The sequence below is a fragment of the Peromyscus eremicus genome, chromosome 15 (genome assembly GCF_949786415.1).
Source record: "Peromyscus eremicus chromosome 15, PerEre_H2_v1, whole genome shotgun sequence".
Taxonomy (NCBI): domain Eukaryota; kingdom Metazoa; phylum Chordata; class Mammalia; order Rodentia; family Cricetidae; genus Peromyscus; species Peromyscus eremicus.
In genome coordinates this window covers 52,811,220-52,836,569 of record NC_081431.1, presented here as the reverse complement: position 1 = coordinate 52,836,569, position 25,350 = coordinate 52,811,220, and the positions used below count along the sequence as shown (strand labels likewise).

At 35.6% G+C, this 25,350-nt stretch overlaps 1 protein-coding gene across 4 annotated transcripts in view; it reads left to right on the top strand.

Moving 5' to 3' along the window:
• Positions 1-25,350, top strand: part of Kcnt2 (potassium sodium-activated channel subfamily T member 2) — a 258,356-nt gene that overhangs the window by 6,224 nt on the left and 226,782 nt on the right. For all 4 annotated transcript variants that reach the window (XM_059280315.1, XM_059280313.1, XM_059280314.1 and 1 more), the window contains 4 exons: positions 9,082-9,161; positions 11,075-11,174; positions 17,058-17,106; positions 20,098-20,157. In XM_059280315.1, coding sequence (XP_059136298.1) covers positions 9,101-9,161; positions 11,075-11,174; positions 17,058-17,106; positions 20,098-20,157 — 270 coding nt within the window. In that variant the 5' untranslated portion in view covers positions 9,082-9,100. The remainder of the gene's footprint in view (positions 1-9,081; positions 9,162-11,074; positions 11,175-17,057; positions 17,107-20,097; positions 20,158-25,350) is intronic.

Here is a 25,350-nt window from a genome sequence, read left to right as displayed (position 1 = left end):
AAGACCCATTCACCATTCATTGTCCACCTGTGATTGTCTGACTTAAAATCCTTTCATGTATCAGATTAAACCTTTGGAATGGTTTAACAAACAGATCACTAACATACCACAATCCTGAAGCTATGAATGCTGTGTGGTAAGATCCAAAACCTATAGCAGAATTTCCTTGCTTTTCTAGAGAGTGCCTGCCTGACATCCTTTCCAATGGATTTGGTGAACTCGGTGATGTATGGCTTTAGTTATGTGCCTAATTCATCTCATTTAACTGCTGCCACAGCCGAAAAAGTTACTCAGGCAACTTGAGTATGTCTTCCCAGGACATAGTTTACTCATATTTGTGTCTGAATAAGCTGTCTGCCTTCTTGGATGTGAGAGCTGCGTTTTGTATTGATGGCTATTTACTCTAGGCTCATATGGATAGATGTTTTGTTACTTCATTATAATAGTCTTGCTTTCATTTCTTCCTAAAATTTCCAGCTATTTAGTTCTTTGTCTAGGAAGAGACATTTCATATTTCTTGTTATTGCTATTTTTAATGATCTATTAAAATTATATACATATTCTTATTTTTGATTACTAGCTATTTTTCTCTTTCTAAACAGAATTCTATTTACAAACTGTTTAAAGTAGAAGAAAATCCCATCATGAAAGTTCCAGGTAGAAAATGGATTTACCAATAAAATGGAATTTTAGAGCAACAAAAGTCTAAAGGGCCACAAAACAGAAATATCACCACTGTCACTTTGAAACACATTTAGAAGATGTTCCTGTTAAAAATCATTGAGTCCTCATCTGTGCCCACGAGGCAGCTTTGGCAGGATGAACACCTGACATCTCTGCCTTCTTCTTTTCTTCTTTTCTTTTTAACTGTGTTCTCTTATGTAGCCTTTTATTACTTGTTCATGTTGTATCATGTTTTAAATCTCCTCTTTTAGTCAAATGTTTATTGTGTTTTTCTTTCATGTTTGAGGTTATAATGTAATTACATCATTTCCATCTTCCCTTCTCAGTCTGTATAACATTACTCTTATGCGTGTTTTCAGGGCTGGGCTTTGACATTGGATAACCAGTTGGAGTGCTTTTCTCTGGAGAAGACTAGTCCTGCTCTCAGCATTCCTCAGTTGCTTTTGTGTAGGGTTGAGGTGTTAGTGGCTTTCCAGCTTTCCTTTAGCATGTCTGTTATTGTTGTCTTTGTTTAGTTCATGTTTGGGCGATCCTGTTGGTGAGACTTTCTTCATGGGTGTTTAGCTTCTGACTTCATTTTTGGTCTGTTCACTTTGGCTGAAGACCAAGAGTCGTTGAATTAAACCTTTACTCTTGAGTTGCTTGCATTGCAGGAGCATTCCACACCTCCATGGAGGACAGAACCCCTCTCTATTCCATAAGGACAGCTCTCCATGAAGATGAGCTGCACCCTGAGCAGAAATAGTCTTTGAAAACTTTGATTCCCTAAACAATAACAAATTCATTGGGTCATCTAGCAGGACCTGAACCCAAACAGTGTTCAAGGGAACCATACCCAGACGATGACTGCTTAATTATACACACCTCATGATCCTTGTTCCAACTCTTCTTGTATTCAAAACCTAAATCTCTTTTCAGACCAAGAGTGACTTGGAGTCATTGTTTCCCAAGTTCCTCCTCCCAATGTAGTCCCATTGAATAAACATCTCTCTACTTTTCATCATTACTTATCTCTTTAATTGGCATAATGGGTACAGGTGGCTGAACTAGACCTGGTAGAGCAGATGGAACCTGGACTTTTATCCTAAAATTCCAGTTATAGTTTGGAAAATTGGTAGTTACTTTTTATTTATTTTCTTTTATTATTTAAATATTTTAAAATCACTAAATCTGGATTTTCCTCTGGATGTTACACAGAACACTCACAACACAGTTTTACTGTATAAATTTCCCTCACTGCAAGGAGGAACAAATAAATGGTCCAGGGACCCCCTAAGGAAGACGTCAGATGCCCTACTCTATCACTCTGTCTTTACTCTGAGACAAGCCTCTCATGGGCACAGATCTTGGCTGGTCACCACCAAACCTGTGTAATCCTCCTGCCTGTGCCTCCCATAACACTGTAGTTTCAGGATAGTGCCCACAACCAGCTGTTTACATGGGTGCTGGGGGTTTGAATGCCACTCTGAATGCTGTGTATGTACTCTTAGCCCTGGCACCTTCTCCCTAGCCTTTATTTCCTGATTTCAAAACATTTGATCTAATATGACGAGAGTTCCATGTACCTGTGAAGGTAAGGCAAGACCCCAGAACCTCAAAACTGGTTGTCATATCTCTTGCAGCATGTCCGAAATCCCCATAGGTCTTGTCTTTGGCCTTCACGTCATTTAAGGAGTTGCTCTGTGAAGCTGTTTGGTGTCTTTGAGGTCTGCTAATAGCAGTTAGCATGGTAGCCTCGCTGAGTGCTGGGTGTGCTTCATCTTTAACTTGGTAGAGATGAAGATCTCGGTTTCCCCTGGCCACCCTCCCGATAATTTTTAAAATATCCTCAAATTCCTAGGAATTGTGCTTTTTGTTTGTTTGAAATGAAGGATGTATTGGCTTTTAATCTTAACAATTTCTTTGAGGGACTTGTCCACATCTCTGGGATTCTAACAGCACCCTGTCACATTTTACTGTGTAGCTTATGTTAAACACATTTCCTGTTTTTTTTTTTTGTGTGTTGTTGTTATTTTTTGTTTTTGTTTTTGTTTGGTTTGGTTTGGTTTGGTTTTTTGAGACAGGGCTTTGCTGTGTAGTTTTGGTGCCTTTCCTGGATCTCACTCTGTAAACCAGGCTAGCCTCGAACTCATAGAGATAAGCCTGACTCTGCCTCCTGAGCGCTGGGATTAAAGCCATGCGTCACCACCACCCGACATTTCTCTTTTTCTTTTTCTTTTTCTTTTTTTTTGTCTTGTCCTTTCCCCTCTTTCACCTCTATAGTATATACATTTCATCTTAGCATAATGGGTATTAGCCAAAATTGGCCAATCATATAACATAAATATTTTTATTATAAAACATTGAATATTTCATGCAATTTATGGTATTCACTGAAAATAAGCTACCAACACAGTTCATTGAAGAGTATGTTTTGTTCACACCCCTGTCACCTACCTGTATGAGACCTATGCCTTGCCATAGCTGCTCACTATCTTGAGAGTATATCACAATGCCATACTGTGACAAGATCAAATTGATTATTGATAGCCCAGGGAAATCTGCATTGCAACGTTAGAAACTATGTGACTTCCATCTTTTTATCTTCTCATCCTTTTGATCACTAGGCACCAGGAAGCAGAATCTCTTTGTGATTTCAAATTTACAAAATATATCTTAGTACCTATTGTTGAATTCTCCATCTTTCGTTTCCCATGTTAGATAAAGTCAAATGGGAGTTGTTAAAATTTAATGATTTTGATTGAAGTGGAGAAATGTAGAGAGCAGGCCCCACAAGTGAACACCACATATGATGTTACTAAAGGAAGTCTTGTTTGAATGAGCTGTGACGTGTTTACTGTTGTAACCACAGGTGTAGGCACCTGTAAGCACTGCGAGCAATCTAAGTTCTGCGAGTGTTGCCTACCAAGCACTGATGGAGGAGTCGGTGGGGTTGTGTGTTCATCAGCCGTGTAGACATTGGAAACCATTTGCTGCCTGACCAGCAATCCAGATTCTTCTTTCTTTTACATCATATCTTACAAGGTTGCACATGTGGAAGATGGAACCCACCATATAGAGATTTGACTAGATGATTTATCTACTTTTTGCACAATGCAAAAGCAGTAAACATTTAGTAGAAACTGAACATTGAATTTTCAGTTTTCTTCTTTTTCTTTGATAGCAGTTGGTGCTAAGATAGTTTCTTGTGATTCAGCCTGGTAAAAGCAACCTTAGCCACCCCTGAAATAAACATGATAAACACTCAACAGCACTCTACAGTGCACTGTGTACAATGGTTTTAGACACGGGTTTTTGGATACAGATCAACTGGGGGCGTGGAACTCCAATCCCTCCCTCAGCCTTTGTCTGAGCATCTTCTCCCACTGTCCTTTGCTGGGTTTACATTTACCTCTTCTTAGAAAGACAGCAGACATGTTGGATTGCAAGCCCTTTCTAGTCCAGCATAGTTTCATCTTAATTTAAGCAACTACATCTGCAGCAATTCTATTCCCAAATAAGCTCACCTTTAAAGTACTGGGGGAAGGGGCATCAATGTATTTTTGTTTGGGGGAACACAATTTAATTCAGAAGAATGTATGTCGAAAGAATAGAGGTAAATGTAGAGTAAAGAAGTCCATTTGGAATGGTGAAATTTTCATAAACATCACTGAATTTATTGTTTTCTGTCATGAGCATAGAAAGAACATTCATGCTACATGGAAAGATGGCACATTCTTTCTTACTCATCAGATAGAGACCAAATGCAGTATTAGAATGGCCCAACAACCAAAAAGCACGTAAGTGAGCCAGGTGAAAGGTCCTTAGCATGGAGAGTTGCCCTGGGAACTATATACATCATCATGATATCCACATATAAACTTTGTGAAAAAAAGAAAAACATCTTAAGTAAGTTGACATTAGGGGTAAAATGCATCTATAGAACCAGTCTATTACAACCCTGAGGTCCAGAGAGCCTTACCAAGTTGTTTTTTTGCCAGGAGTGTGGTAATAAAGAATTTATTCATGGACTCCACAACCAGTATTATGCAATCATTGGTCAAGCAATAGCACCAAATAGACACAGAGTCAGAATCTTCTTTGATATTGATGCCATGAGATCCATAGGAGGATGCCTGATTTCATATTCTGAATAGATTTCCAGGCATCAACATTAAAAGTAGCAAAACAGTGTTCCTTCATCTATATGCTGAATCAAAATTACTTTTTATGTCTTAAAATAAGGCCTTCTTTAAAGTTATTAGATAAGAATTGTAAGATGACAGAAGGGAAATCACAATTTAACAAGCTCTAGAGTGATTTTTACACAAAATTCAAGTACCAGAGCAATAGTATGAGAGGAAAATGAAAAACATGTGCTAAATTAAAACAGCACTAAGGCAATTATCATTAGGGAAGATTTACAATCCCCCTGTTCCTCCATCTCTACAGTAATTCCAAATTTTTGGAGTATAGAAGCCATAGAAGGATTTTTATTTGAATATTCTACATTTTTTAAATGTGGGTAATTGAAAATTGTAATACATGTAGAAAAACTCTCCAAAACATCACTTCAGTACACACAGCAGTAAAACCCAGTTTTCTCAAGATAATCAAGAGGATTGCATTATAGACATTATTAGAATATTAAAGAATAAAATAATCCACCCATCAAACATCCAAAGGAAAGGATCAATGTACCATGAATTTGTCTGATTAGGGGTAGGTATAATGGAAGTCAATATCTATACATCTCTGATGTAACTTAACTGAATATGAGTGTTGATTGCAAGCTCTCGAAGGTAAACAGTAGAATTACTGCAAAGGCAGTGGGGGCTGACTCTTATAAGAAAAGCATGTCAAAATTATTTGGCTTATTTTTACACAAAAGTAATTATCAAGCTAATAACTCTGAAACTACACAATGCAAATAGAAAATGTGGAGAATATTTCACTATGAAAGGATTGTTTTGGTAAAAACCCAAATAATAAACATAAAAGGATAAAATATATGTGGGAGCTCAACACTATAAATTGCTGTTTACTGTAAATCATGTACTCAAATAAGGCAATACGTATTATCAGCTAACATAAAATATAATTATTTTATGAGACAATGTTCCAGTTGAAGATGCCACCTGATAAGGATAACAATTAAAATTATTTTGGTGAAGTGTTTCTATTGTCATATGTTAGGATAAATGTGGAAAAAATGAGTCTAAACTTTAACTTTGATATGGGCTTATAACAAATAACCACATTTTTGAGAAATGATGTGTACTGGTTTGTCCATTATTTAAAACATCATTTTTCTAGGGAAATTAAATTCAGATAAATAAATTAGAGGCAAGGTCAGAAGAGAGATAGGCACACATAAAAGCAGAGAAAGGAAGGGAGGGAGGGAGAGAGGAAGGGAGAGAAGGAGCTTTCATGTGGTTAATCAAAGAAAGCTTTATTATGTATTATGTGTATTTCTTTTTTCTTTTTCCATTTTGTTCCTTCTTCCTCCTTCTCCTCCTGTTCCTTTTCTTCCTCTCTCTTCTTTGCCTCTTCTTCTCTCTCATAAGTCTCACCCATCTTATATAGGAAGAGAGAATAAATCTCTTGCTTTGCCCTCCAAATGTTTTACTTTTTTAACCTGTATGTAAGACAACAAATCCAAAACATTACTTTCATTTTTTCATTGTCATTAACCTTAAAAGCTATTCATATAAATTTATACTTCAATATTGGCGGTATTTCACAGTATAATTTTGGCTCAGTAAGATCAACAGATTAATTAACAGTTTTGTTTCATGTAATTTCATGATTGGATAGAAATTAGGAAGTCAGGTAATGAAAGAGTCACTAACATGCAAAACTGTATGTTCTCTCAGGAAAGGACTCTTGAGGGGCTGGCAAGCTGTCATTTCATCTTTGGCACATTTAAATATGTTAGGAAACTCTCAATTTCACAATGATAGCCATTTCAAATTTAGTAATTCTGATTCATAATTCTCCTGTTCTCTAGTATTAACTCTGTTCAGTTCTCTGTCTGGTAAGGAGATGTCTTATTGAAATGATGGTTACTGCCTCATTACTTAGGGACAGTCATTCTTTAACTCTTAACTCTCCATACTTATTAAACCTCTGTGTTCCTCATACTTTTCTCAGATGACATTCATTCCATACTCTTGATTATTTTGTTTACACGATTTCATTTTATTAAAAAAAATACTCCTCAGTCCATGCTCATAATGGGCTCCAGTTACTATCTGAAGAATGGATGGACCTTCTTATAAATTTGATAATTCTAGGAAGCAAATCAGAATGGCCTTTCCTAAATTACTTGCATAATAGCCATGTGTCCTCTCAAATTTTGTTTTGTATCCATAACAAATTTTAACAATTTAAGCTCGGTATCAGTGTTACAGTTCCTTCATTTCAACTGAACAGACTTTTCATTTGATAAACAAGGAAAACAGAGCCAATAAAGGATTTTGAAGACACAAACAGTACTTTGTGCCTGCTTGTGTTACACGGGCTTTTGTGAAAGTGTGATTCTGTAGGGGAGTGAGCATGCACATAGCCTATAGACACCATGAGCTGCCAAAGACACTGGAATTTTTATGACTTATTTTGGAAAAATAATCAAGTAACTATAAACTGGTTTTTGGCCCTACACATTATTTTATGTATAATGTGAAGAAAGAGATAATGAGAAATATTTAAAAACTGTTGATAGAAATATTTCGAGATAGAAGATCAAATATTAGAGGATATAAAATTTTTAATTGCATAAAATTTGGTTTACCATGAACAAAAATCTTTTGTGCAGCAAAGAGTTTTGATTTTCTTTTCCTAACTACTACGGATCTTTCTAAATACACAGCATGGAGAGATTGTGGAATTGTACAGCGATGTAGTATTCTTTTCACACAGAGCATCCTGTGTCACATCTTTTCTTCTCTCTGCTGTTTTTCACATATGTCTTCCTTAAAAAATCAACAAAATCAGCTGCTGAATATATTAAGGACATGCAGATTACATATTCACAATTTTGTGATGTTAGGAAAATCTAGAGAAAATTTTGATTGTGTAAGCACTGAAATTCTGTCTTAACTGCTTTTGGAATAAAAACCCCAAATGAATGTGTGTTAAACTGATACAGGTCTTGACTGTTAACAAATCACTCTGCACTGGACAGAATTTTTTTTTCACTATTAAAAAATATCAATTACATCCTATAACTTTAGGGATATTAGTGAGAATGCCAAAGCATAAATTAGAAAAGGGGTGTTCTGTGAATGGTGATATATGAGGTAGAAAGGGGTGTTCTGTGTATGATACATGAGGTAGAAAGGGGGTGTTCTGTGAATGATACATGAGGTAGAAAGGGGGTGTTCTGTGAATGATACATGAGGTAGAGAGGGGTGTTCTGTGAATGATACATGAGATAGAAATTCTGTGAATGATGATATGTGAGGTAGAGAAGGGTGTTCTGTGGATGGTGATACATGAGGTAGAAATGGGGTGTTCTGTAATGGTAATACATGAGGTAGAGGGGGGTATTTTGTGAATGATACATGAGGTAGAAAGTGGATGTTCTGTGAATGATACATGAGGTAGAGAGGAGTGTTCTGTGAATGGTGATACATGAGGTAGAAAGGGGTGTTCTGTGAATGATACATGAGTAGAAATTCTGTGAATGATGATATGTGAGGTAGAGAGGGGTGTTCTGTGGATGGTGATACATGAGGTAGAAAGGGGGTGTTCTGTGAATGGAATACGTGAGGTGGAGAGGGGGTATTTTATGAATGATACATGAGGTAGAGAGGGGTGTTCTGTGAATGATATGAGGAAGAGAGGGGTGTTCTGTGAATGATACAAGAGCCAGCGAGCTACACAACTGTCACATATATGTAGAAGGCCCAGGTCAGTCCCATGCAAGATCCCTGGTTGTTGACTCAGTCTCTGTGAGCTCCTGTGAGCCCAGGTTAGCTGTTTCTGTGGGTTTTCCTGTGGTGTCCTTGATCTCTCCAGCTCCTGCAATCTTTATTCTTATAGTAGTAAAATATTAGGGAAAATGATTCTGTTGGGAGAAGGGCCATTTTAAATGTACATTGAAGTTTTAAAAATAAATGTTTTTTTTGGAATCATCTATGTGAATTGTTAGCTCACTAATTTAGATAATTAACTGTGCATGCTATTTCAGCTGTCTTTAAAATTAGGAAGCAAGGACCTCTTTTTCTGAAATAGCATTACTATATTTTACTCAGTTCTCACTTCTATGGATAAAATTCACTCCGAATATATGATGCATTAATTCAAATAGTTTTATTTTATGTATCTAGAGAACTCCAAAGTCTGTTTCTATTCATTTCCATAAAATAAAGATGCAATGAACTTATATAAATTTGTTTTTACTTTCTCTTTCAGGGTCCAAGTTGAATTCTACATGAATGAAAACACATTTAAGGAGAGATTAAAATTGTTTTTCATAAAAAACCAGAGATCAAGTAAGTTATTTCCATCATTCTCTTTGGCTCTTTGAATAGAAGTCTACCTCAAAATTCCAGCTGTATAATGTTTCACAAAATCATTGTCTATATAACAGAATAAATTGGTAGAATACTTAGTTGGAAGTAACCATAAAAAAAACAAAAACAAAGCAGAAGATGCTACATCCAGTAGTTTAAAAGTCTCTTGAATATTGCAAGTCTCTAAATCCCACATGAATAGGGAGAGCCCTACGTGGCCCGCTTGAGTTCTGAAAAACAATGACAAATATAGTTTAAGTAGAGCACACCTTTAATCTCAGCACTCCGGATGATGAGGCAGAAGGATCAGAAAGTCCAGGTCATGGAACCTCATAGATTGCGTTATGTGTAGGGGAGGGGCTCATAGGTCTGATAGGGCAGGCAATGGTTGCTGGGGATAGAGAAGTCCTTTTGTTCAGTGGTGTAGCCACTGGATAATGTTCATGAGCCTTGTAAATACCCATGGCCCATACTCAGGCAAGTAACCCCAGTTACACTCAAGGGTTTGGAAAATATGGGATATAGGAATATATCCATATTCTGCCTATAGGAACGTTAAATCATACTAGTGAGATACTCTCAATGGCAGAGGCGCTTTATGGTTAAAGTTAGGAATTGGTTAATGCCTTCCTAACTTTGTTTTTAGCATTTCTGAGGAAGCCCTATCAGTAGACATTACCTAAAGTGACTAAATCACTTGAATGAAGTCTTCCTCAACACCATAAATCAGGATTAGTCCAGTCATTGTTTAAATACTCACCTGACTAAAGAAGAGATCCATTCTATGAATCTGTAAGCTTTAAGAGGAAATGAGCCCTTTTCAACCCTGTAGTTTTTTTGTTCAGAATGTTTTATTGCAATAACAGGGCTGAAACCAGAGGAGGTAACCCACAAAACCCCTCAGCACTTTATAAGAAAATCTAGAAATGATTGCACAATTAAAAAATTTACTGTTAAGGAATGTTATAATACATTCTACAAAAATAGACTAGAAAAGGTAACATTCCGTTCTAGATTTCATCAATTAATAATTATTGGAAAGCCTTTCTCACAATTTTATGGAAGATACATAAGGCAACTGCCACTGATAAGTACAAGAATAGCAGTGTGCCTGTTAATTCTGAGCATGTTTACTTAATCTTCTTCACCCAGTATCGTGGTGCTTCCAACTGTGACCTAAGAAGTTTGTCTGGCATATTCATGATGTTCTTCAATTTTCACAAAATTTAAGATTCCATTGACATTAATCCTAGTTTTTAAAAAGTTCAATTTGCCCAATTCAGTATGAGAAAAAAATGTTTGTCTATATGTGTATTTATCAGTACAAGTTATTATGGCTTCTCTTCATAAATGATGACATAATTACTATATAACCTGTAATTGTAGAGGTGATATATGTCATAATATAAACATAATAGCAAAAGTATCACACATAATTATATAAACATGTTTTCTCTGTAATCAAATCAACAAGGTGCTACAGAGCCATAGGATTTATTATAGTGTATGGGGGAGCAGCTTGATTTTTGAGCTAGTTAAAGTTGGTTTCCAGCAGTGATTAAAATGCTTGAAGCTGTACATAGAGAGGCCTGAACCAACCTTGACTAAATGTTAATTTTATGGCTTTTGACTTTTAAAACCTGGGTTTCCCATCTGTAGAATGCCCTTGGTCATTTGTGTTTCATTGATTCTATGACACTCACATTTTATTTTAGTAGTTGGATAATTAAAATTCCGCTACCAAGAAATTCAGTAAGTTTAGGCAATTACAGTGTATGCTTTGTAAATACTTTCTGACTGCTGTACTGAAAGTTGATACTTTTGACAATTTTTTTCTATCTCTTTTATGTGCTGTGTTCAAATGAAAACCGAATTTTGTTGTTTGCTTAAAGGTCTAAGAATCCGCTTGTTCAACTTTTCCCTCAAATTGTTAAGCTGCTTATTATACATTATCCGAGTGCTGCTTGAGAAACCTTCACAGGGAAATGAATGGTAAGGTTTGTCTGTGTGATCCCCACAGTATTTTAATTGTTTTGAATTATTGCAATTTGCAGGATATTATTCACTTTTTAAAGGAAGTGAGGCATTTGTATGAACTGATCTGATCTTTAGGTAACTCATATCTTCCAAGGTTTGTGGGTACATTACTGTTTAAAAATAATCTGAATTCTGTTCCATGATTGTGCTTTGCCAGTCAAAATGCTTTTAGTATTATCTTAAAATGGGCTCATGTCGTTGAAGACTTGAAGACCTTTCTGTTACTGAATCACAAACTCTCGACAGTATGCCAGCTTTCTACATACTTTATGTTTCAATGCACTTGTTACTCTTCAATGGAAACACTCAAGAATCTTTCAAAATGGTTTCAGCCTATGAATATTTATTTAGTTAAGTGATATTAATTTATTGATGTATTTTAGTTTTTTACATTCACGATCTTATTACTTTGCTTAACGTATTTCCGCTAAGTCATTGCCTTCCTTTTAGGCTTTGACCTTTGCAAAAACAGTAGGGAAGAGGCCTGAGTGTGTAATGACATTCATACATAATTTTGATCTCATTAACACCCAGGACTCCTGTTTTACCGAGTAAGTTTACCATGATATTCAAAGGAGAAACTAAAATTTGGTGACTAACTCCTGGTATAAGTTTCTCTCATTAAATTTTGCCTTAAGATAAAACAAAAATGCATAAGAGAGAAAAAGAGTTTACATTATATATATATATAAATTTGATATATATATACAAATATATAAATTTGATAATCTAGCTCGCTTAGAAAGTGACTGTAATTTTGAGTTTATTTAAGGGTTTAAATATCAGATGAGGATTAGTAAGTGAATAAGTCAAGTTTGGCTACTGTAATAGTATGTGTGATAATTACTTATGAAATTGAATCATGGTGAGTCACTTTCATGAATCCTTGGTCTATCTCAGTCATATTACTCTAAGTTAGGTTAGTGAGAGGCTCATTGGAACATTCAGTTTTCTGTAGGAATCTGCCTGTGTAAAAGCGGTTTGGAGGAATCCTGCTATTTTTCTAGCATGAGATTCATTTCATGGTATATGTTATTTCCTTCAGTAGACAGTTAATTTTTACCATAGAATTCTTAAATCAGAATCAGTGGCTTGCTCATATTTGCTATTTCTGCTGTGGGACCTTCATGACAAATCTCATTATGCCTATTTTCCAGTGACCACGGGGTACAATGCCTGCCTTTCCCCTGTATTCCAAGGGCATTCTATACTCAGATTCTCCACTTGGCTGTCCAGAATGCATTCTAAGCTTACTATACTCCAACCAGCTTCTGCACTCTTCTTCGCTTTCACAATGAAGAACAACATTCTCAAAATCCTGCCCCAGTCACAGCCTTCTCCATTGCTGGTGATAATTCCAGCTGAACAATGGATCTGACCAACGATTTTGTGGTTCCCCTTAGCTCCCAATTTTGTCTGTAGCAGATGAAAACCACTGAGAACATTTTGCTGTTCATACATTCAACATCTACCCTGCTTTCAACTGCTTTTCAATGTGTTACGTTGATGCAGGCCACGTACGTTCTTCAGGACTGCTTCAGTAGCCTGGTACTCAGTCTTGCTAGTCTATAAATGTTCCCTTTTGGTTTATTCTCCACAGGAGAGTCATTGTTGCACTAAAGTGTAAGTCTAGTTCCTATTCCTCTGCTTTGAATTACAGCGTACCTGCATTATAACCCCGTTTCCTTGTAGCTTATCCTGTCGCTGCTGGTCCTCTGCCACTTTTCCCTAGACCTTGTTTCTAGTCTTAGGTCACAGGAGGCACATGTCCAGCTCAGAGACTTCACATAGGCTTTGGCTGTTGGGACTTCTCTTAGCACTCTCCCTATAAGATCCCCAGAAACATTGGCTTATTTTTCTCTAGTGCCTTTGTCTCTTTTACATAACGTACATATTTTTCTTGTTCACTTTACTTCCTGAGTTTCTGTGAACATTAATATAGTCATAGGTCATTGGCTGAATCCCAGGTGGACACACTGAATGGTAGTCATTTTCTAAATAAGTGAGTGAAGAGACATATAAATGACATAGCTTTATGTTCTAATTCTAACTCTTGCTTATGTCACTTCCAACTCTAGTGGCCTCCTTAAAATCACTGGGACATTCTTTGCCCTCTTTATGTTGAGGCTTCTGAGAAAGGTGTTTTCCCTATCTGCCGCTCAAAATTCATCCCTTTAAAATTCTTTTTGCGATCCTGGACCCTCCAGGATATCAACTCTTTGGCTAATATTGAAATATGACGTCCTTACTTGGCATTGTTCCCTGTGGTCTAGTTCTACACTGGTTTGGGAGGCTTAGGTCATCCTGTCTGCACAACTTCCAGGTATTTCTCTTAGACTCCCTAAAGCATTGCTCTTAAATTTCCCATTTATTTCTCTGTCTTATCTAGAAGTTTGCTGAGATCAAGAGCAATGTTGTCTTGTAGCTTTCTTTCATACTTATCACAGGTCTTGGGAGGTTCTCTTAATAGAATTCTCTGTTAATAGAATAATGCCCACAGATTTTACTAATGCTTTTCCATGGAAGATTATTGAGGACCAATATCTAGAGATGTCAGTGTATACTGAGTTAAATCATGCTTCTGTCTTTGTGTCATTAAAAAGGGTCCCCCTAAAAAATCCTTCTATAAAATATTATAGTTGTTTTTAAAACTTGGTGATTTGCGAATAGAACGTACATTAAAGAGACCTGAAAATTCTGAAATGGTCTGTGAAGGATGCTCCCAAAAGAAAAAGCCATTGGTAAGTGATAGCAGAATAAAATTATATTATTTGGAAACATTAAGAGAACAAAGTTTCCTACAATTAACTTCTGTGTAATATTACTAAGAATATTCAGTCATAATTACAGAGGATATACATTTGAAAAACTAGATTACTGTAATTAAAAACCATAATAAACTAACTTATGTCTCCAATTTGAGTACGCTGTTTTGTTTAGTTCTACTGTCAATTCAGTCTTGGTTAATGAAAAACAGAAGTGGCCTTTATGGGTACAGGCTCTATTTTAAAATAATGAGACTAATTCAGCAAAGAGATTTATTTAATTATAGTTCTGACCTGATAAGGACACAGATATTTTGAGCTGCTTTGCTTTATTTTTAAGCTTCTCTCGGGAATGAAACTGATATGAAACTATTGCAGTGTGAATAAACAGAAAGACAGGAAAATAATTGTACTGTGAATGTTTGACCATGGATACTGTAAACGTTGGTACATGTGGTATGTTGTTAAGGATTTCAAGATTGTAGTGCAAGAGACTGCTCTGTGTATTTATGGGCCACATTAGAGGACGAGCTAGTTGTGTTTACTCAGGACCTGTAGAAGCTTACATCTCAATTTTATCTAAATACACAATTTGTTTTGACTTTTAAAAAATGTTCAAGTGATTATGGTTGTTATTATTAGTGTTAGCATTATTGTTAGTAACGGTAGTAGTAATAAGTGGCAGAATCAAGTCAGGAAGCACATTGTGGTGGTTAGTTGCTTCTATATTCTGGTCAGTACTAAATTCTGTATGGCCTAGCAATGTCGGCCTAACAAGTGCTCAGTTTCTTTTGTATGTTGTGGGTTGGGGAGTTTTTAATTCACTAGCCTGGTTTAGGTACCACATAGTACAGACCCGTATCAATCAGTAATTTGAAGAACTAAGAGGAGTCCTTTGAGCTTATCTTGTACTCTTTTCCTGGCTGCAATTTTCCCTCCATCCTCTCCTCCCAGTCCCTCCTCCCCACCCCCACTCTGTCCCCACCCTCTAATCCACTCTTCCTCAAAACAAGGCATATCAATTTTCAGTAAGGCTAAGTACCTCCTCATGTATTAAGGCCGGGCAAGGCAACCCAGTATGAGGAGTATGGTCCCAAAAGCTAGTCACAGAGTCAGAATCAGACCCTGTTCCCACTGCTAGGAACGGCATGAAAGGAAGGAGAGGGAGTGGGAAACCTACCCAGCCATATAACCTTCCACCTACAGTCTGTCCTGCCTATGGAATGTGCTAGGATTGGTGCCCAGCCCAGTTGTCATCTAGAGGCTTCATCCAGCAACTGATGGAAATAGATGCAGACCCACAGCCAAACAACAGGCAGAGCTCAGGGAAAAAGGAGTGTAGGAGCCAGAGGGGCCAAAGACCCCACCAGAAAAACCCACAGAATCAACTAACATGGGCTCATAGGGGCTCACAGAGACTGACCCAACAACCAGGGAGCCTGCAGAGAACTGACCTAGGCACTCTACATGCATGTGACAGTTTAATTTTTATTTTCAAAGGGTACAACGTATGGTAGAGGGATCTGATGCAAAATTTCTTCTAATAAATATTACTACAATTGCAATTCAAAAATCATATATGGCAAATGAATTGATTTTGGTAGGTTTAAAAAATTAGTAAGCTCTCAAAAGGGCCAAATTAAAGACCTCATTCTGGGTTACCATGCCCACTTTGGGAGGTACGTAGATGAAGGGGTCCGTGTGGTGTAGATGAAAGTACATGGATGCTGTATGTACTTGGTGGGGAGTATTGAAGTGGTTTACTGACTAATGGGTCAAGGGTGCAGAGAAGAGTGTCTGTGAGCAGACGCAATGGACTCCAAGCCACTTTCTGAAATCCACAGTGTTAAAACTGACAACAGACTTTGAGGGGAAATCCCAAGTTTGGGTTGGAGTAATTGAAGATATCATTTAGCCAGGCAGATTGTGAAACTCTAGAGTACTGTATAGTAATGTTCAGCATAGTGTCTTTCTGTGGTCCCTTAAGCTTTTTGAAGTAAACAAAATTGGAAGAGTTTATGGCTTTCTTATTATCCTACATACAATGAAAAGAAAATTCCAGTGTTTGGAAAAGCATTTAATGCTTTATGAGATTTTTCCTCTTTTAAAAACTTCAAAGAGTAGGTTGTGTTAACTGTATCTAAGGGTCATTTTTGTTTCACAAAAAATGAAATCAGAACAATTTTCATCTTTTCCTAAGTAGATTTTATTTTTCTGAATGACTCCTGATTCAATCAATTACATGTATAATTAGTGGTATATTAATTCTGTTGTGGTGTTCATTAGAGAGTTTAAATATTTTGTTAATTTCAGAAAGAGTAAAGTAACAGTTAAAGAAGACTCCTATGGACAATTATTTCACATAAGGACATGATCTTACATATAGTCTATATTAACCTCAGTCAACTTGATTTTTATTTGGATTAAATATATGCTATAGAAGTGCAAATATAAGCTATTAATGTACTCTAAACTTTTAGTTACTAACTTTATTCTGATTGCTTGTGTTGTTCATTGTGTATTATTCTAATACAAATACTTTTTTTTTTTTTGGTTTTTCGAGACAGAGTCTCTCTGTAGTTTTGCGCCTTTCCTGGAACTCACTTTGTAGACCAGGCTGGCCTCGAACTCACAGAGATCCTGCCTCTGCCTCCCGAGTGCTGGGATTAAAGGCGTGCGCCACCACCGCCTGGCTTACAAATACTTTTAAAACAAAGTCTTTGTATCTGTAGAGGAGCCTTTAATGACTTTTTAGTGGATAATGGAGCAAAGATTTTGAGATGTTCCTGTCCTGCCATATCATTCTAACTAATGGCTTGTTTTGTTTTCCATTTACTATGAACAGCAATGAAAAGGTGAATTAAAATGTGATGTGTTTTTATTGGAGTAGAAATGGATATTAGTTAAAACGCTGAATCCACGTTATTACTCTCATGCTTCTCATGCTATTTCTATATTTGTTGTCTTTTATATGCTAATTGCTATTGATAAACTTTCAAGTATATTCAAATTTTTGTAATAAATGGATTTTTCACATTTAAAAAAACTGACCTTTTAATTTTTCTTTCCATAGGTCTCACATATTTTGGGTTAACAGAAGTCTACCTTTATGGGGCTTACAGGTTATGTACAATTCTGTTTTATTCCTCTATTTCTGAATTTATTAATATTTCATAGAGATAACCAGTTGGGAAGTGAACTGTTGATGTTCAAGTTGAGTTTGCCTTTATGGCTAATTTTAATGCACATGATAGGCTCACATTTTGACTTATTTCTTCTTGTTTTCCTGAGCCTTGCATTCTAACTTTCGAGATTCTTTTCCTTGCAATCTGGATTAGACTTCAGAGAATGCTGGAAAATTAAAATAGGTAAATAAACAAAAAAGCCAAGAAATGTCTCAACCTTCCATGTCTCCCAAACTTCTTTCCATGACTCATTTATGTAACTCCTTTCAGATCAGTCAAGCACCACAATTGTGGGTACTTTTTTTTTTTTCTAGAGGAACATGGAAGAATCTAAATAAACGAATGTATAAACTTAGAAGGCCAATGAAGTCTTAAGAAAATAAGACAATAGACAAGAGGAAAGTCTGTCTGAATTATAGACCTGGGTTTCTTGGCGTCAGCCGCCTAGCCTTAATTCCTGTTTCTATCATTCTTGGTGAACATAATTGTTTTGATAAGGTCCTGTCACTTCTCCTTATATTTATGTGCTATAGGTAATTTTTTAACTTTATGTTATTTCTTAAAAGTGCAAATTAAATGGAAAACAGGATCACTAACATAAAGAAGACTTGGCAGTTGCAGGAAAAAACTTTATGATTCATTTTGCCTGCGTTCACTTTTAGTAGTTCTGTCTAGATCAGGAGTTTGATGGCCTAAAAAGCCATGCTGATTCTTTTCACATAAGGTATGGTAGTAAATGATTTTGAAAATGTAGTATGATTGTGCCTACAACTAAAAATTTCTATGTACACTTCAATTAAGTGAATTTAATTACATTGATTTACACTAACTACTGTTGCAAATGTCAATTGGTATACAAATAATCCTTCCCAAATACCTTCCTCAATGTTAGATGTTCATTAAAATATAGTCTTATGGTCTCTCATGTAAATCCTCTATCATTCTTTAATAAAAATTTAGAATGAATTAATATTTCAAAGAGTCCTATAGTTTCCTAAAATTGCTTTTACTTAAATTTTATTCTGAGTAGTACTTAACATAGCATGTTAAAATTTTCTAGAACTCATGTAGCAATATGCTATTAGAAAATAGCATAGATAATAAAGATAAAAGATTTGTGGAGAAAATAAAAATATTCTTAGCTTCCTATTATAAATATGACCAGCTGCATGAATGCTTGGATAGATTTTTACTTGTATTGCTGGACATTCATCTGTTTTCATTGTGCTAAAATTTGCTGTTCACATAAATTCAAAAGTTTCATTTTAGTAGAAAACAACTTTAAAACCCTAATAAACATCATTTCTGATTATAAAGTGTCTTAAACCTTAGTTAGCAAGAAGTATAGTTGTTATTTGAATAATTTCCTGTTTGTGCTTGCATATTTCATTCTACTGTCCATTTCACACTAATGAGAAGGCAGGATATGTATTTCCGTGGGAGAATACTTGCTTAGAATGTGAGAGGTCTGGGGTTCAATTCCTCAGCATCACAAAGGGAAAACACTTGTAATTAGTTCACTTATGTAATAAATGAAACATTACTGAAGAAAAATTTATCTATTTCTCTACCTATTTTTCTGCTTCAATGTGTCCTGAAACTAACAGTAACAATTGCATATACTTCTGAGCAAGCAGAGAAAGACCCTTGTCTCAAATGACACAAAACCAGCATTTCCAACCAGAAAAGCACAATTGGTCACAGAATTGTTATGTAACCTCAAAATATCCTACATGGCTGAAATAGCCAAATTTTAGTATATTCAAGGATGTTGGCATTACATATTGCCTGAAGTAGACAAAATGATTCAATACACTCAGTTTGAACCTTGTATTTGGCTTTCTGAAGGGAAATGCTGATTTAAGCAGTGATGTTGGGAAAAACAGTTGTGCGTGATCTTAATTTTTTTTTTTTTTTTTTTTTTTTCGAGACAGGGTTTCTCTGTGTAGCTTTGCGCTTTTCCTGGAACTCACTTGGTAGCCCAGGCTGGCCTCGAACTCACAGAGATCCGCCTGGCTCTGCCTCCTGAGTGCTGGGATTAAAGGCGTGCGCCACCACCGCCCGGCTTTGATCCTAATTTTTATGTCTTGTTGGAGACCAGCCCCCACCATTATTTTACCTCAGGGACTCTTGAGGATTGAGAGATAAGAGAGTGAGAAGTAAAGAGGGGAGAGAAAACACAGGATAGACTTGGGTGGGCCTGGATCCTTATCCACTGGCCCAGAACTTTATTCCAAAGGTCTATTTATATAATGCCAAGGGCAGGGGCAAAAGACTCTCCCTTTGCTAGTCACAGTCAAGTGTAGACCCTTACAAACACCTAATACTCAGGCCTGTGGTCCAATCAACCTCCCATGCAGTCTTGCTGGGTACAGCCACTAGAAAACCTAGTGGGCTACCACAATGAATCTTGCCCACTCTAGTCAGCTTGAATATTTAACTCTGATATTTATATTCAGGACATTGAATTAATAATATTCATTCAGAATATGTGAAATTGCCAGGTGTGGTGGTGCACGTCTTTAATCCCAGCACTTGGGAAGCAGAGACAGGTGATCTCTGTGAGTTTGAGGACAGGATAGCCTGGTTTACAGAGTGAATTCCAGGAGTGCCAGGGCTGTTACACAGAAAAACCCTGTCTCAAAAAAAAAAAAGAAAAAAAAAAGAATTTGAAATTATAAAAGCTAAGCTGTAATATATGAGGTAGTATAATATTGTGTGCATCTCTTCACCTGCTGATTGAAATTTAAGTAATAGTACCACTTAAATTATGTGTATATATGTGTATCTCTCTCTCTATATTATGTGTATATATATCATGTACAGCTATGTATACATTCTCACATACTTGTTTACAGTTACTAGCACGTTGTGAAAACATATTTTATTTACTTTGCATTTTCTCATTAGGTTACAATTTGTTTTTAGGTCTCAGTGGCATTGATCAGTCTATTTGAAACAATACTCCTTGGTTATCTCAGTTATAAGGTAAGCTAGTCTAATTAGTTTTCTGCTGTAGAACTCACTGCTGGCATTTACCAAGTTTTCTTCTTTTTATAATTCATACTTGGGGATAAGGCAGGCTCTTCTTAAACCGCTTTAATTATTCAGAGCCTCTCTAGTATGTGATAAAAAAAACTATAGTAATATGGTTGGATTTTCCTTGGTGTCTTAGAAGTACTTCACTAATTCCTGTGTGTTTACTTACCCATTATAGGCATGCTTCTATTGAGGCAGTGGAATGATACTCATTTTTATTGTTCTCAATCTCTTTTCTTAATCTGTTAAAAACATTAGAAAACAATTGTGTCTTTTAGGAGTTATTTTAATAAATTATTTTAATTACTGGTGCAGTTCTGTTTGGTTAACACAGTTTTTCAAGTATTTATGAAGTGCTCCCATTTAAGGAACTCTACACTTCATGGCCCTTTTCTCAATAGGTTTACAATTTTTAAAAAATGGGGTGATGGGGAAACTATACAAATTAGTGAAATATAAATCAGAAAGCAGGAAGTAGTGTTTGACAGGTATAAATAAATATGATGGGTGCAGGAAAAGAAAGAATGTTTCTTAGGATAAAAAGAAGTACCTTAGTGATAAGCAGAGTCCTTTATGAATGACTTTAACAAGGCTATGTGAAAAGACAGGGTCATTGGGGTAGGCAAATTAGCAAAGGAGTAAATAAAAGAATATGTATATGAAATGGAGGATGATAGATGACTACATTTGGTTAAAATATTGATACCTTGTATGGCAATATAGGATGGGAAATTGTCAGAACCTCTGGGTAACACAACTCCACAACACATCTCATAGTAAAGACCATGTGTTCTAGTGACAAATGATACAGTATGTAGAGAAAATCAGTGATGAGGCTGGGCATGGTTATGCACCACTGTAATTACAGGCTTTGGAGATAAAAATAGAAGGAACCAGAAATCAAGGCCAACCTCAACTATGTAGCAAGCCGGAAATTAGCCTGAGCTTCATGAGGCTCTTAAGAAAAAAAAGAAAAACAAACAAAAAAATGAAACAAAACAAAACAAAACAAAAAACCCAGCTCATCTAACCAAAAAGACAAACAGAAAAAAACCCAAACTAATAAAAATGGAGAATTAGGCTTGGTCAAATAAATTGTTGTAGCTGATGAAGGATTATGAAAGCAGAAGATAAATAAATGATGAGCTGATTGGTTTTGGTTGATGAAGAAAAGGAAATTAAAATGACATTTTTAAGTTTTTCTGGATTGAGATGACTAGAAACAATGTAGGAGGACTAATAGAATTATAATATAAAGAAAAAAATCAAGGTAGAATCTGGGTAGAGCAGAATTGTTTTTGGAAATTGTGACATGGTGGTGGACAGAGAGTCATGATATGAAAACACCTGAGAGTGAGGATTAAGATCTTCTAGAAGATTCATTAAAACTCAATGTTCATGTTCACGGAAATGATAAAGGGAGTCCAGGAATTCTCACGGAAAAGAATCAGCATCAAAGTAGAAGCCAAGGATTTGAGGGGTATAGCTGATCACCTACAGGTTTTAGAGAGAATATACAGCAATTGGAAGACAGAAAAGAAGTGGAGGCAGAAAGTACTACTTGTCCTTAGTTCACACATAGTGACATAAGAATACAAGGTTCTAATTCTGGAAGAATTGTTGATACTATGTATTTCCTAATTTCCAAGATTAAACTACTTTTCAGTCCTAAATTTTGATCGAGTAGTATTTGCAAACTCAATCAACATTTCTTCTAGGTCTATTTTATTTCTATTTAATTTTTCATTAGTCCTATCTAAAATACCTAGAAAACAGTATCAATTTCTGTGATGGCAAATCTAATGAATAAGCATGTATGAAAATAAATTAATAAGCATAAGAACATGGAGAGTTTAAAAACACATTGTGAGAACCAAGCTGTTAGAAATGTCTAAGCAGGATCAACATTGTGAGAGAGTATGTGAACTATGAAAAATGCCTGAGGTTTCTGAAAGAGGCAGTGAGTTCCTTTTTGGCTTCAGAAATCTGTCTTAATGGACACCATTGAGAATAAAATATGTTTAATCTAGAAAGCTGGTTTACTGGGTTAGGAATTTACTAATAGGATTGAGGGACTCAGAGATGATGGAGGCTCTCTGCATTGCTTAAAGAGAGAAAATACAGGGAGAATGAAGAATGATGGAAGAAGAAATCTCATAGAAAGTAATGAGAAGCCAGACAAAGAAACTGGGATTTAGACACCAACTGGGATGAGGTTCCATTCTCATACAAGAATATGGAAGACGAGGGGTGATGAAGTCACATATATTTACATTACTTGGAAAGTCCTAATCCAGTGATATTCTGTATTGACGGAGGGATAGACTTTTAATAATCTGTGTCTCCTGGCTGAGAATATGTACTATAAGTTTGTCCTGATGAGTATATGTCTCTAGATTCTCAATTACCTAAAGTGAAAAATTGAAAAGCTAAGATTGTCTTTAAAATTGTTTAATCTTCAGCCGTGTAATGAATGTTGAATGTAAGGCATAGAAGACTTACATCTAAGTAGGCATGTGGGTGTTTTGGATATATCAGTCATGTCTCTTTCACTTGTGCATGCTTATTTGAAGAGACATAACATAGCCAGATATTAATATTCATTTGTAAATGTATTTCCTCCAAATTCTAACGGAAGGTAATAGGAAAAAAAAATTTTTTTCTGCTTTGCTAAAAGGACTCCCAGCTCTGATTGAAGAAGTCATTTAAAATATACAAAGAGATTCAGGATAACTTTCCATTGCAATTATATGATGATGGCATTCATAATTAATTACTTCCTATCATTGACAAAATGAGAGCAGAACATTACAAGGCTTAGAAGACAGGGCTTGATGATATATAATATTTCTATTCTGACCTCCATAAACTTTAATGGCTTAGCTAGAAGAGAAATAGATGTTAAAGTCCAAAAAGTTACAAAGGAAATAGAAAAGATAAAAATGAATTTGTGACAGTAGAATAAATTTCTATTAACTATCTTCTTTTCCTCTCATAAATTTAGTCAAATTCATGAACTCTTTTGACCTAGCCAGTACAGTGTTGGGTAACTTCTTTTCAATAAATAAATTAAATAACTGGTAATAATTTATGGCCTATAAATAAGAATTTAAAATCTGCTTCTTTCTACAAACTAGGATTTTTAAAAAGTAGAAGACAGGTTTGCAAAAAATGGTATTTAATTGCATTATAAATTCTGTCTATATTTAACATTGTTAAATTCCAGAGATCTGAGATTTCAATGTGAATAGACACTAAACATATATTTCTTCCATGTATTTGTACAAATACATTGATATTTATGTATTTAATATTTAAAAATACAATATTAAAAAGCATTTAAGCCCCCCGACATCAAACATTCTATAATGAGAATGAACTGAGTTTTAACAACTACAATAGTTTAATCTCTCATGGAGACCGAGAACAAAACTTTAAAGTACATGTGGAAATTAGCACATAATGAATTACAAATCCATGGCATAATGAACATTATTTTCCCTTATTTAGATGTGTAGGTCTGTGCTCATGTATTCCTTCCATTCATGTTCATAACTGCTTGGCAAAACACTCACAGTAATTACCTAACACTAAAGTTCTTATTCTTCTGGCACCATAACTACCCTCTAAGTCTTTATCAACTGCTTTTAAAATAGAACTCTATTTATACATACATATTCATTAAATCAAAGGAAAAGGAAACAAACATCAGCATGATTTCCAAAGCTCTACAAATAAACTTCATCACACCTAGAAGCTTTTGTTAAGTCTATGATTACTTGTTCCATAATTACTCTAAAAATGTATTATTTCTGAGAAATATAGCAACTGAGTAACTTATCTGAAAAAAAAAAAAACTTGTATTTTCTAGATGCTTTCAAGCACATCTAAATACTATGGATTCTTTCCCATGCCTAGACATTTAAAATTTACATATTGCTAATCATGCATTTAATGCTATAAGCTTCATAATACTATTTGAAATCTATTCAAAGAAGATTAACTATCGGATTTTTTCATTATGTAAGTTAAGCATTCTTGCTTTTATCCCTTTTAAACAAAATGTTTAACTCACACACCTAAGGCTCAGGCAAGATTACAGAAGAGGGGGAGGAAAGATTTTAAGAGACAGAGGATTAGGGAATTTGCTGTGAGATTGTGTCTCCTAGTAACATCCACAACTATACCAGTAAACTCCTACCAACCAGACTGCCCATACATGAGCTGAACAAGGGTGAGACCCAACCAGATGTGGAAAAGACCATAAGGCTTCAACCCTTCACAAAGAATGACAGGCAACTGAGGAAAACTGGGATTGGCAGAGGTGGTCCTCCCCAGAGAAGAGCACTCTAATTGGTTGTCCAGTGCCAATCAGCTCTGAAAACATACATTCAAAAGTAATATTATATGGACCCATCAGGTTATATTAAGGAGTATATCTGTGTATATAAACCCTTACGTATTTGCAGTAACAACAAATGAAAAAGGAGGTCATGAATTTGAAGGAGAGTGGGGGAGGGTTACATGAGAGGGTTTAGAGGGAAGAAAAAGAGGGGAAAAATGTAATTAATATACAATCTCAAAAAAACCCACAAGGAATAATATATTTATATATAATTCTTAGGTTCAAACTGGGCTTTAGAACACCTAGGTTGCCATATTTCTGCAATTTTTATAATAAGTGCCTTTTGGAAATCAATTTGGAATTGATTTCTGCTTTCCTTGGTGATAATATCTAGTACATTTTCTGTCATGCATTTTGTTACAGTTTAAAGACTGGCATGCCCATGGTAACTGAAATGGCTGGATTAAGGTTTACTTACATTTTATTGAATTCTGCCAATAAGAGTAACCTAGCATCACACAAATAGAATTGATAGAATGTTATCTCTTAGAAGGAGCAAACATTTTTTGTTTGTATTATGAAGGGTAAATTAAGTGAAATAATTGTTTGATATGACTTTGAGAGCCACTTTACTTGTCTTTGAATATTGTTTATAGTTCAACTGCATATTGGCATTCTGTCAATGCATGCTCTGTTTTGTCATCATAATTTAATTTTGTACTGTGGATTCTTATGCTGTAGGTCCCCGGGGAATTCCTAATGGCCAGTGAAACTCATGGACCCTTTCTATATTTATT